This window comes from Equus caballus, chromosome 5, assembly GCF_041296265.1.
Source record: "Equus caballus isolate H_3958 breed thoroughbred chromosome 5, TB-T2T, whole genome shotgun sequence".
Taxonomy (NCBI): Eukaryota; Metazoa; Chordata; class Mammalia; order Perissodactyla; family Equidae; genus Equus; species Equus caballus.
This window is the reverse complement of record NC_091688.1, coordinates 73351749-73365586: the sequence shown is the minus strand read 5'-3', so window position 1 is coordinate 73365586 and position 13838 is coordinate 73351749. Positions and strand designations below refer to the sequence as shown.

Genomic DNA, 13838 nt, shown 5'->3' with positions numbered 1-13838 from the left:
TAATTACAATATAGAAGCACAGTTAATAAATAAAAACATGTAAGGATGTGAGGCTGTCCAAGTAACAGGCAGTTATATGGTAATAGAAAGGTCATAAATTCCCAACTCGGAAATCAGGAGTGTCAAATAAACATTTCCTGAAGGATAAGGCTACCTGTCTTCTACAGACAGAGGTGCCTTCTTTTTTGACAAGATGAAATTCTCTTGTATATATTTCATACAAAATACTGAAATAGAACATAACTGCATTCTACACATCACTACACCAAAATGTCAAAAGATTCACTTCTCAGCGTGAAAATGCACAGCAAAATAAATACGAAAGGACTCCACATTTTAAACACTGTTTTCACACCCTGGTGCAGAGTCAAATGGAGTATTGTGAATGGATGTAATATCATCAAATAACATATGTAAGGGAACTTAATGGAATAAAAGAACAGAACAAAACCGAAACATTACTGATTCTTGCAGATGGAAAATATCTCTGTGGCTGAAACCACTCAGATTGATAAACCATTTAATTGTTCCAAATTTTTGTTATAATTTGAGTCTTATGCAGTCAATTTGGAGATATTTCAATATACTGGTTACTTATTTGGCCCATATCTCTTCATTGCAGAGATTCTTTGCAGACAAAGTTCATAGAGATACATGAAACTGCATTAGAATGTATTACTCCATCAATGGAAAATATCTTTTTTTTTTTTTTTTTGAGGAAGATTAGCCCTGAGCTAACATCTGCCGCCAATCCTCCTCTTTTCTTCTCAGGAAGCCTGGCCCTGAGCTAACATCCCTGCCCATCTTCCTCTACTTTATATGTGGAACGCCTGCAACAGCATGGCTTGCCAAGCGGTGTGTAGGTCCAACCCGGGATCCGAACCGGCGAACCCCAGGGGGCCGAAGCAGAACTTGAGAACTTAACTGCTGCACTACCATGCCAGCCCCAAAAATATATCTTTTATGTATGACTGCTGTAGGAAACCATAACAGTGAATTTCAAATAGCTATTTGAAAACATCACTAATATTTCAGATCTATTACCTGACTAAAGTTCCCACTTATTTTTGACCAACCATTTTTGAACAAGTATTTGTTGAGAGTAACAGCAACGTACTGATCCAACATTGATGGTATTCATAGAATATACTTGATAGATACTTGCCTTATTTCTTCATGTTAAATTCTCAATACAAATGTAACATGGAAAAGTAGAACCAAAGTCAGCTATGTTGTCTCTAAAAATGGAACCTAGGGAAAATATACCTTTTCTCCTTCCTATTACTGATCTACACATGATTACTGTACTTAAATAAAGGTAATAGAGAAAGCAATACTGATGACAATGGCACTCAAGTTTCTGAAAGGAGCTTCAATACAGATATTTAGGAGCTAGAAGACAGTGCAGATTTATTTTCCTCTTCATAATTTTTTATTGAAACAAAAAGAGTGACAGACCAGGACCAGATGGCTTCCCTGGTGAATTCTACCAAACATTCAAAGAAGATTTAATACCTATCCTTCTCAGAATCTTCCAAAAAATTGAAGAGGAGGGGAGGCTTCCTAACTCATTCTATGAAGCCAACATTATCCTGATACCAAAACCAGACAAGGACAACGCAAAAAAAGAAAATTACAGGCCAATATCACTGATGAACATCGATGCAAAAATCCTCAACAAAATACCAGCAAATTGAATACAACAATACATTAAAAAGATCATACATCATGATCAAGTGGGTTTCATTCCAGGGATGCAGGGATGGCTCAACATCCACAAATCTATCAACGTGATACACCACATTAACAAGATGAAGAATAAAAATCACATGATCATCTCAATAGATGCAGAGAAAGCATTTGACAAGATACAGCATCCATTTATGATAAAAACTCTAGATAAAATGGGTATAGAAGGAAAATACCTCAACATAATAACAGCCATATATGACAAACCCACAGCAAATATCATTCTCAATGAAGAAAAACTGAAAGCTATCCCTCTAAGAACTGGAACCAGACAAGGAGGCGCACTGTCACCAATCTTATTTAACATAGTATTGGAAGTCCTAGCCAGAGCAATCAGGCACGAAAAAGAAAGAAAATGGATCCATATTGGAAAGGAAGAAGTGAAACTGTCACTCTTTACAGACGACATGATTTTACATGTGGAAAACCCTAAAGAATCCACTAAAAAACTTTTAGAAATAATAAAGGAATACAGTCAAATCACAGGATACAAAATCAACATGCAAAAATCGGTTGCATTTCTATACACTAACAACAAAGTCATAGAAAGAGAAATTAAGAATACAATCCCATTTACAATTGCAACAAAAAGAATAAAATACCTAGGAATAAACTTAACCAAAGAGATGAAAGATCTGTACACCAAAAACTATAAAACAATGTTGAAAGAAATTGAAGAAGACACAAATAAATGGCAAAATATTCCATGCTCTTGGATTGGAAGAATTAACATAGTTAAAATGTCCGTAATTCCCAAAGCAATCTATAGATTCAACGCAATCCCTATCAAAGTTCCAACAACATTTTTCACAGAAATAGAGTAAAGAATTCTAAAATTTGTATGGAACAACAAAAGACCCCAAATAGCCAAAGGATTCCTGAGAAAAAAGAACAAAGCTGGAGGTATCACACTCCCTGATTTCAAAATATACTACAAAACCATAGTAACCAAAACAGCATGGTACTGGCACAAAAACAGACACACAGATCAATGGAACAGAATCAAGAGCCCAGAAACAAACCCACACATTTATGGTTAGCTAATATTCAACAAGGGGGCCAAGAGCATACGATGGAGAAAGGAGAGTCTCTTCAATAAATGGCGTTGGGGAAACTGGACAGAAACATGCAAAAGAATGAAAGTAGACCATTCCCTTACACCCGTGCACAAAAATCAACTCAAAATGGATTAAAGACTTGAATGTAAGACCCGAAACCATGAAAATACTAGAAGAAAACATAGGCAGTACACTCTTTGACATTGGCCTTAGCAGCATATTTTCACGTACTATGTCTGACTGGGCAAGGGAAACAAAAGAAAAAATGAACAAATGAGACTACATCAAACTAAAAAGCTCCTGCACAGCAAAAGAAACCATCAACAAAACGAAAAGACAACCTAACAATTGGGAGAAGATATTTGCAAATCATCTATCAGATAAAGGGTTAATATCCAAAATATACAAAGAACTCATACATCTCAACAACCAAAAAAACCAACAACCCAATTAAAAAATGGGCAAAAGATCTGAACAGAGATTTCTCCAAAGAGGATATATGGATGGCCAACAGGCATATGAAAAGATGCTCAACATCATTGGCTATCAGGGAAATGCAAATCAAAACTGCAATGAGACATCACCTCACTCGGGTCAGAATGGCTTTAATTAGCAAGACAGGAAACAACAAGTGTTGGAGAGGATGTGGAGAGAAGGGAATGCTTGTACACTGCTGGTGGGAGTGCAAACTAGTGCAACCACTATGGAAAGCAGTATGGAGTATCCTCAGAAAATTATGGATAGATCTACCATATGATCCAGCTATTCCACTGCTGGGGATTTATCCAAAGAACCTGAAAACACAAAGGCATAAGGATACATGCACCCCTATGTTCATTGCAGCATTACTCACAATAGCCAAAACTTGGAAGCAACCTAGGTGCCATCAAGGGACGAATGGATAAAGAAGATGTGATATATATACATAATGGAATAGTACTCAGCCATAAGAAATGATGAAATAAGGCCATTTGTGACAACATAGATGGACCTTGAGGGTATTATGCTAAGTGAAACAAGCCAGAGGGAGAAGGTCAAATACTGTAGGATCTCACTCATAAGTAGAAGATAAAAACAATGACAACAAACACATAGCAACAGAGATTGGGTTGGTGGTTACCATAGGGGAAGGGGAGAGGGCGGAGGGCAAAAGGGGTGATTAGGCTCACATGTGAGGGGATGGACTATAATTAGTTTTTGGGTGGTGAACATGATGCAATCTACACAGAATTCAAAATATATTACGATGTACATCTGAAAACTACATAATGTTATAATCCAATGTTACTCCAATAAAATAAATACATAAAAAAAAGAAAAAATGAGAAAAAACTATAAGCAGAAGTAAAACTATTAAATTATCTCCAACAAATTCCCTGTACGAGAGAAATTTTCACAAACAGAAATAATCTACGACTATTCTGTGAAAAATAAAATCTCAGAAGTTTATTCTTGAAAAAAAAAGGAACAAGAGAGATGGTCTTAGACTTGGTAGCAATTATCTAGTAAGAGAACCATGGCATCCTGATAAGACAAATTTAGTTGGCTACGAAGAATTCCTAATGATTTTACTCTAGCAATGCTACGCCTGAACAGATGTTATCCAGTGTGTGATCACTTGAAAGAGATGAAACAGTTTTCATCTCTGTGTAGGTTTATTACTTAGAGCAAAGAGTGTGAACTGGAGAAGAGACAGACAAACTAAAAGATGTGGCGAAAGACTTATTCAGCTTGTATGCCATAACTGTCCACAGTATGATCACATGAGAGAATGAATACACAGTTCATGAGATAAAAACTAAATTAAATCAACTGTTTCTTCTCTCGGGTCTCTCAGTAAATAATAGATAGAAGGAAAAAGTGTTAGAAAACTCAATCTCCACGGGATATTTAGGTAAAATGTGGAACCATAAGACACATTAATTGCCTCAGAAGCTATACATTGTCCATGCGATTTTAAAAACTATGATTAAACAACTTAAAATTCAGCTAAATATGAAAAGTCTTCAGGAAATTTTGAAAAGATAAATAGAACAAGAAAACGAGCCAATTCTGTCGTTTATCAGCAATTTAGCCAATCTGTTTCATGATAAAGAGAAAACTACAGCATACAGACATCTCTAAGCCCAATTCTGACCTTCCGTGGCATGACTTGAAAACATTTAGCTTCTTAGAGATGTTCACTGGTGATGATGGGACAGTGAGAGAACAGAGAGAGAATGTTTTGCTCAAGTCTACTCATGATGAGGTGAGGCAGCACAACTAGTTATAAAATAGAACATTTTCTTGGCTGCTCATTTCTGTCTGCTATTCCCTGCTCAGACATAACTTCTAGCAAGAAAATGTCTCAAGGTAGTTATTCTTCTGGATATTGTCTGGAAATATCATAAAGAAAATTATTTAAAAGTAAGCTACTCACCTATCCCAATGAAAACAGCTTTGTACCCTTCTTCTTTCACAGTGCTAAGAGTCATTTCATTCACTGAAAGGCTTTTACCACAAATTATCTATAAGAAACAACATTTGAATAGTGATATTTTGGTATTTGATTAATTAAAACCTTAATCTTCAACATCAAAAAGAACAGAAACTCAGTATATGTATAAAATTTCCATATATATGTGGAAATACTTTTGTCTTTTAGTATACAGACTTACATATAGAAAAGAGTATATAAATAGAACACTAAGATGTTTTACTTATGGGCGAAATGCATTTTTGCCTTTTAATGAAGCAGCAGAAAAAAAGCTACTGTATTTCAAACCAAGTCAGTAAACTTTCATAGCTTGACTAATACGTTCAAGGCACCATGCGGGGCACTTTAAACAGTAAAATGATAAATGAGACACAGTTTTTGCCTCAATGTATAGTCAAAAATCTGTGCAAAAGAAAAACTGTGTGTGATCCGCATGCGTCTATGGGAATTCAAAGGACGGAGAGATGCATTCTGGCTAAAGTCATAATGATGAGAATACAGAGAGTGGGATTTCAATGGAGTCTCTTTAAAGAATGGATAGGATTTTGATAGGCGACATTGTCCAGGGAAGATGAATACAGTCAGGAAGCAGAGGGTAGTCACCTCTATTAAAAGTCACAATACTTTGCTCAGTACCCAGACATGAGCCAATTTTGAGATCTGGAATCTACTGACTGTAGAGGTGGCAGGGTCCCGAGGAAGAAGGACCCTGCAACATCGTGGCAAATAAATACTGTAACGATTCCCCTAGTCCTTCTCCAAAGGGAACTGTGGCCATTTACCCAGGTGACTGTTCACTGAAGAAAGAGGAGTAATCATACATTTAAGGACATTGGCCACAGATTCTTCATTGACATTAGCACCAGGAGAGGCAAGAGTGGAGACTGACGGGGATGAGGCAAAAAATGGAGCCTGGCTAAAACCTGCCTCACAGTGGGCCCACAGAGATCTCAGATTCAGTGAGTGCTTATTCCTCTGTCTTTACCTGCATACTCAAAATGGTCATACTTGTCAGTTGAAGTAATCTCCACATTGGATCTCTGGTCTGTGAAGTAAGAGCTATAATAGCTATAATAATTGGGAAGGCCAGAAAATTTCTCAGACCCCAGTGGAGAGAGTAAAACACACACACTATCCTATCCTAGAAGTGGGTGGCATGGGGAGAGACGGTGATGGTCCGTGTTATATTTCTGTCTAATTCACCAGTCTGGCCCTTGCTGAGACCAGAGGATGCCCAGAGAATGACTATAAACCACTGCAGGCTTGACCAAAGAGTAGCCCTGATTGCAGTTTCTGTGACAGATGTGGTATTATTGATAGAGCAGATTCATAAGGCCACAGGTACATTGCATGTGACCATTGATTTGAGGAATGCATAATTTTCCATCCTGCTTCTCAGAAAAAGGGATCAGGAACAGTTCACATTCATGAGGGAAAGATAAGAACATTGATTTACAGTTTTGCCTCAGGAATATGTCAACTCTCTTTTGGAGTAACACATGTAATCTGAAACAATCTGGTCACTCCCCAGAACATCACAGTGATCTACGACACTAAGAAAATCATGCAGATTGGACGGCATGAGCAGGAAGTGGTTAGTTTGCTGAAGACCTGGACAAAACACATGGACTCCAGAGAGCAGATGAACCCTATGAAGATCAGGGACTAGCCACTTGAGTGATGTCTGAATGTTCACCTGTCAGGTATGTGTCAGTATATCCTCTCTAAAGTTAAAGATTTTTGCGGCAATTTTGCTCTCGTTTACCACCATAAAAAAAGGAAGCACAATTCCTGGTAGGCTTCTTTGGGTTCTGAAGACAACATGTTCCTAAAACCAAAAGTTTCTAAACTGAGTCAAAGAGGAAGAATAAATTTTATTCATGAAACAATAATTGCAACTAAGCTGCATAGAGTAATTAAGTGAAAGGCTCTCTTCTAAACACTGACTCATTTAATTCTTACAATCAGCCCTATGAAGTGGTATCAGCATCCTCATTTTACGAATGATGATACTAAGGGACAAAAGAGCTTAGACAACCTTTATCAAAGTCATATATGTAGTACGATTGCAGAGCCAACATGAGTAACATCTATGCCCTTACGTCTTTTGAGGTTACAAGAAGAATGAAAGGCAGAATTGGCACCATCCTCAAAGGTGTAGCATAGAACCTACTGAAAACATAGTATTTCTGGAGTATAAAGTGAAAAGCAAAGAATGAAAGAGAAAGTAGGGGATGAAGATGACTGGGACTACATCATGGAGGGCCATTTTTGTTTTCCTAAAATACTAATTCTATTTTTATTTTGGCAGATAGAGCAACTGTTTGAAATTTATAAGCCTGGGACAATCAAGGTGAGATTAATAATTAACATTCAGAACCCTGAAACATATCGAATATCATGGAATAAACTAGGACATTAAGTAAACATGTACTATTAAAAGTGTTTAATAATAAGTCTCTAATAATGAGTATTACTATTAGAATTAATTGAATTAGATGCTATCGAATGTATCTAATAGTAAGGCTTTAGAATTTTAATTTATTCTAACTTTTAAAGAATAGATCTTTTCTTTTTTTCTGGTCATAAAGAAAGATAGCAAGTTCTGTTTATTTATGAAATAAATAGCCTTAATACCAATATAAAATAAAAGTTAGACATAAAAGAAAACTATAGGTCTAAACATTCTAAATAAAATTTTAGCAAATAGAGTAAGATTGCAATTTCCAAAGCTGAAAAGTGCAATGACGTGCCAATGAGTTAATTAGTGGAAACGATCCTCAGAATACTTGACTTTAGGTTTAGTTTATCGACTGCCTCAGCAAAAAGATTCAAGAAAGACCTCCTATCCTTCCTGAGGTGGGGGATGTGCGTGTGTATGCACAACAGAAGTTTAGTTCAGCAGTGGTAGAATGTGATTTATCAAATGGGAACGAAGACATTCAAATCCTTCCACCCTAATAGAGGAAACATGTCTGAGTTTGTAACATACAGGAAAGATGCACAGACATTTTACATTTCCATAGTCTGATTCCACCCTAGTAGGCAATAGTGTGCAACTAGAGAAGGAAAAAAGTTGAATTATACCTTTGTGTATAGAAAACTGGAAAGAAAAATAGCTTGACTCTCGATGTTAATGTACCAGGACTGGGACCAGCAAGACTTTACTATACTATGGACAGACATTGTGGGTAAGATGGAGAATAATCTTCATTAGGGAGTAGCTCCATGGTGGAAATTCAAACAGGGCAACAACAACAATAATCAGTGGAGTAACAGGCACCAGGACTCTTCCCCATTTGTGCTGGGAAATCTAGTAAGATTTCCCTTTTCTAAAAGGGAATAAATAAATGTAAGTAAATTTATTTATAGATGTAATAGCTTTCCATCTTGATTTTCTTACACATGGGTTACAGCATATATTATACCTTCCTATAATGGTTTTAGTAATATATGACTTGATACTCAAACTTCTTAGCTATACTCAGAATAAAATTCACTCCACTTTAAGCTCAGTACAAGAGTTATTACTACTCCAGCATAAGGGCTGAATATAATAAGCCCTCACCCACGGTTCCATCCAATATCCACTTTGGGACTTGATGAATACTTCCTTTATATATCCATAACATGTATTTATATGTATAACAATATTTATAACATAGGATAAAGGTTTACAATTTTTTTTGGAGTGGAACTCTTTCTTCAAATGAAATATGTGATACCTACTATAAAAAAATACAGATGACTATTTACATGCTCTTCATATTTTTCGCATAGAATATCTGGCTAAATAGATAAAACATTGTCAGAATCTCTAAGATAGGAAATCAAATGGAAGAATTTTTTAAATAATGTTTAGCTTTCTTTAGACAAAAATTATTTTGTTGGCTATTAATGCACACATTTCTCTCCTTCCGTTAGAGATATGGTATGATTTTATATTAGTTTTCCAACAACATACTATAATAATGGAAATGCCTGCTTCAAATAAACGTAATGAAAAACAAGATGATATAGACAGGTTATCAAGACAGATATCTCAGAGATTTTTGCTCAAATTAGGAATCAGAAGAAATGCCTAGCAATAACAAGTTAAGTTTAATCAAAATAGAATTATACAAAAATATTTTGGGAAATGGCAAATATATATGTATTTTAAGCATATTTAGAAAAAACACAAGATCTTTATGCAGATTTACATTTTTAGTTGTAGAAAATGAAGTTATTAGAAATATGATAGACCAAGAAACAAAAATATTTATGTCCACCTAAGTTCTGAATTGCATAACAAAAAAAGGAGCTTTTAATCTAAAAGATTAGTAAAAACATTTGACACAAATATCACAAAAGACTTTATTAAAGTCCATTTAATAAACAAAAATAATTTGCAGTGATCTACATTGGAAATTTATTATAAAATCAAGAGATTTTATTAAAATATAACAGCTAAGAAACTATTTCTTATAAAGAATAAATAACTTTATTATACTAGAAAAGATCCTTTGATGAGAAATCAATTGAGATATACTTGATAAATTAAAAACTATATAGCCTGCTGATAAATAAAGTGAAAAAGAAAAATGTGAACTCTATCACAAGAACACAGAAGCAAAAAAAAAATTATCCTAAACAATTCTGTGGAAGAGAAAAAAAATAAAATGACAATTACTCAAGAAAAATAACAATAATACTACTAATGAAAACATACGGGTTCTGACAAGTTTTATTCAGGGAGAAATTAATAATTTAAAATGGTTTCATTATTCAACCTAGAAAAATGAAAATTAAGTAAATATGCAACTCAAGAGGTTAAAAAAAGAATAACAAATAAGTGTAAAGATAGTAGGGGGAAAGAATTAATAAAGATAAAGTCAGCAATGAGTGCATAAGGAAACATAAAACTCTAAGAGCTGGTTCTTTGAAAGAATACTTTTAACTAGAGAAATTGCTACCTATTCTTATCAAGAAAAAAGTTACGAAAACAGAATGTATAAGTTTAGAAATGTGAAAGCAAATATCATCACAGGTACAGACAAGATATTTTTATCTTATATTGGAATAACATGTTTAGTCTATGCTAATTAATTCAAAAGTCTCAATGAAACAGAATTTTTTTTTCTATGAAAACATATTTTAGCCAAATTGACAGGAGAATAAAATAGGTGGAAAAACCAATAACCAGGGAGGACCCGGGGAAAAAAAAGTCAAAGTTCTGTCTCTCATAAAAAGGCTTTGAGGTCAGAAGAGAAAAATTTTCAAATTTAGCAAAAAGGATGTCTCAAGACATTATTCTTACTAACAATCAAATAATGAAATGCTCAGTTTATTTTTATAAGCCTAGCATAACTCTATTACCAAGAAATCACAAAAATAACAAACAAAAATAAATAAAGCTAAACAAACAAAAAAAGTCTTTCAAGTAAATTTGAAACTCCAAGGACAGCAACAGTAGTTGACTACTCGCAGCTATATTTCGAGTTTTAATATTTATTGCATCAATAAGTAAAAAAGAAAAATTTCAGAAAGACTAACAAAACAAATCTGATTCTGTATGTACAGACATAATAAAACATAATGCAAAAATGGATATATTCCAGAAATGCAAAGATTAATATAATTCAATACATTAACTGAACGTAAGTTTTAAAAAAGGGCAGTTAACAAATGTAATACTCCCTCTCCATTAAAATAAAAAACTAAATAAAATTTTAGTATTCAAAGTCTAGAAAAATATTTATTCAATATAATTAAAAATGCTATCTCATAGACATGAAAAGATGCCATGTTGTGTCTCCTCAGAATTGTACATACAATTTATCATTTACAAAGCAAGTTTGAATACTTTATCTCCTTCACATCTTAAAACAACCTCAGAGAGGGACAAGACAGTATTAACCTTCTGTTTAATTTAGATTCTAATTTTTTCTTGATAACCTAATAAATTCATAGGGTTTAAAATTCAAATGTACAAAATGGTGATAAAATCCTCCCTACACCTTCCCAAAGGCTATTGATGCTCTCAGATTCCTGTATCTTTCCAGAGCTATTCTATGTATATATAAGCAGATGTGTTTATATTTACACAAATGGTAGTAGCATACTTTTACCTTTGAACAGATACGGACCAAGGCTAGAGATATTAATTGACTCTGTCAAGGTTATCTGACTATAAAATAAGAAAGTAGCAAGACTGTAGCTAAAATGTATATTCTCTGGCACTCAGCACATTGACTAATATGTCTTGATGTATTTCCTAATAAGAGTAATGGGTATGCCCTAATTTATGCCATACATCTAGTACTGCAAAAATTGAATGCAAATTTGCAGTTAATTATAAGATAAACTTAGAAGCAACTTAAACTAATTTCTTATTCATCTTAAATTGGTAGTAACACCTAAAATACTAGCTTGAATTCTCAATAATCATTTTCTTCTTTAATAAGACAAGTCAGAACTTGTATTCAAAATGAAAGAGATTTAAAGAGCATTTTAGAACGTATTTTCATAAAGCAAATAATCACCTTTAAATGATCTATTTTGAACACTGTTTTTTAATGCTGTTTTCATAAAGTTGTGCACATCTGTACTTTGTACTTGCTCTAAAATTTTTTGTTCAGTGATTGTGTAAAAGTTTCATCACCTAACTACTGCCAAATGAAATGTAATTATAAATATAAAAACACAAAATAGTCTTGAGTGTTTCTCCTTTTATTGATTTTTAAAATTTTTATTTCTAAATGCAAGAGCCATGATTAATTTGTTAATCACTTTTCAAAATATCTTCTGTATGTACTGACAGAATGTATTATGTAAATCACAGTACTTTTATCTATTGGGTTACATCTATTATGAAAAATTAAGATTTTTGAAACAAAAACAGCAATATGTTCAAGTGAAGAGCCAGACAATAATGTTCTTAATTAATAGAAAAGAACAAGAATATCTAAAGATATATTCTGAAAGTAGGATGTATCAACTTTTCAACTACCTTTAAAAGAAGAACACAATATTTATTTTGCAAAACTGAAGAATACAAAGCTATTGCTTTCTACTTTGCTGATTTACTGCCTATGTTGAGAAAGGATAATCATATTAACACTACTGACATGATGCATATAATAAATAAAATAAACCTCTGTAAGGAATTATGTTCCAAATTGTGAAATACGAACACTATGGAGTGCACATAACTTGCATTAAAAAAAACATGATTAAAGAAACCAAATCCTTAGCTGCACTGAACCCCTAAAGCAATTTAGGAATTTGTTTCTCACAGACAATTAATCACATGCAGGCGTGCCAGATGAGAACTATTGATTGCCCTTTTCCAGGCTAGTGGCATTCAGACAGTAGACAGACAAATGCCCTAAGCAAGGAGAAGCCTCTTTCTGCTTCTGCCTGGTGTAGCTTTTAATTGTTCTTTCCTAAAATGTGTGACATTTTGCTGTTAATCTTTAGTGTGGAGCTTACTCCTTGCTCTTTGAGCAGTACATATGTAAGTGTTATGCTTTCATTTACCTTTACACCAAGGTCCTTCATAAGCTCAATCTCAAAATTCACTACATCATATGGCAGCCGGAACTGAGGGATTTCAGAAGTACTGAAAAAAAAAAAAGGAAGAAGAAGCATTTGTGGAAAAATCATCACTTTAGAAAAATGTAACATATCTTTATTGATCAGTAGTATTAAAGGAATAAGTATCTCTTCTAAGGGTATTTTCATATTACCTAATGTGAGTGTGAGGACATCCAAATTTTTATATGCACAACAAAATATTATATGGGCTCCAGTAGAAACTGATGTGAAAATAAAGACATATAGACAATGGAAAATGATAAATAGGCAATTAATCAAAAGCAATTCCAATACTTTTAAATTTATTAAAGTATTTAGTTGACTTACCTACTAACAATTCTATGAAGTCCTAAGAAAATAAAATCCTAAAAAACCAAAAATTACTTTAAAGTATATAGTGTTTAATATACATATACTCATACACATATATATATATTCTACAACTATACCTCCAGCTTGTTCAAATTCAAATCTGTAACTCTATGTTATCCTGCCGTTTAGGAAATTCCAGGATCAGTTCCATGTGATTTATAGAACATTTTATAGTAAACCAACCTTCTTCTATGAAAGCAGTAAGTGTCCCAAAAAGATACAGTCATTAAAAAGTAATTCTATTTGGGCCAGCCCTGATGACTTAGTGGTTAAGTTTGGCACGCTCCACTTCGGTGTCCTGGGTTCAGTTCTTGGGTGCAGAACCACACCACTCATCTGTCAGTAGTCATGCTGTGGCAGCAGCTAACATTGAAAAACTAGAAGGATTTACAACTAGAATATACAACTACATACTGGGGCTTTGCATAGGAAAAAAAAAAGCAGTAATTAATTCTATTTGATATCAGTGCTTATTGTCTGCACTTAAAAAAAAAAACATGAGTCTAAAATATAATAATTTCAATAGTATAATAGTTTTGAGGATTAAAGATAAGCACAAATAACTTTTCAATATCTTATAGTAATAAAAAGTCTACATATGTTCA

At 33.7% G+C, this 13838-nt stretch overlaps 1 protein-coding gene across 2 annotated transcripts in view; it reads right to left on the bottom strand.

Annotated features, from left to right (window-relative positions):
* DPYD (dihydropyrimidine dehydrogenase) overlaps window positions 1–13838 on the bottom strand; it is a 768719-nt gene that overhangs the window by 527581 nt on the left and 227300 nt on the right. For both annotated transcript variants that reach the window (XM_023641574.2, XM_023641571.2), the window contains exons 7-8: window positions 12805–12886; window positions 5227–5314 (exon numbers count right to left, since the gene is read on the bottom strand). In XM_023641574.2, the coding sequence (XP_023497342.2) occupies window positions 5227–5314; window positions 12805–12886 (170 nt within the window). The remainder of the gene's footprint in view (window positions 1–5226; window positions 5315–12804; window positions 12887–13838) is intronic.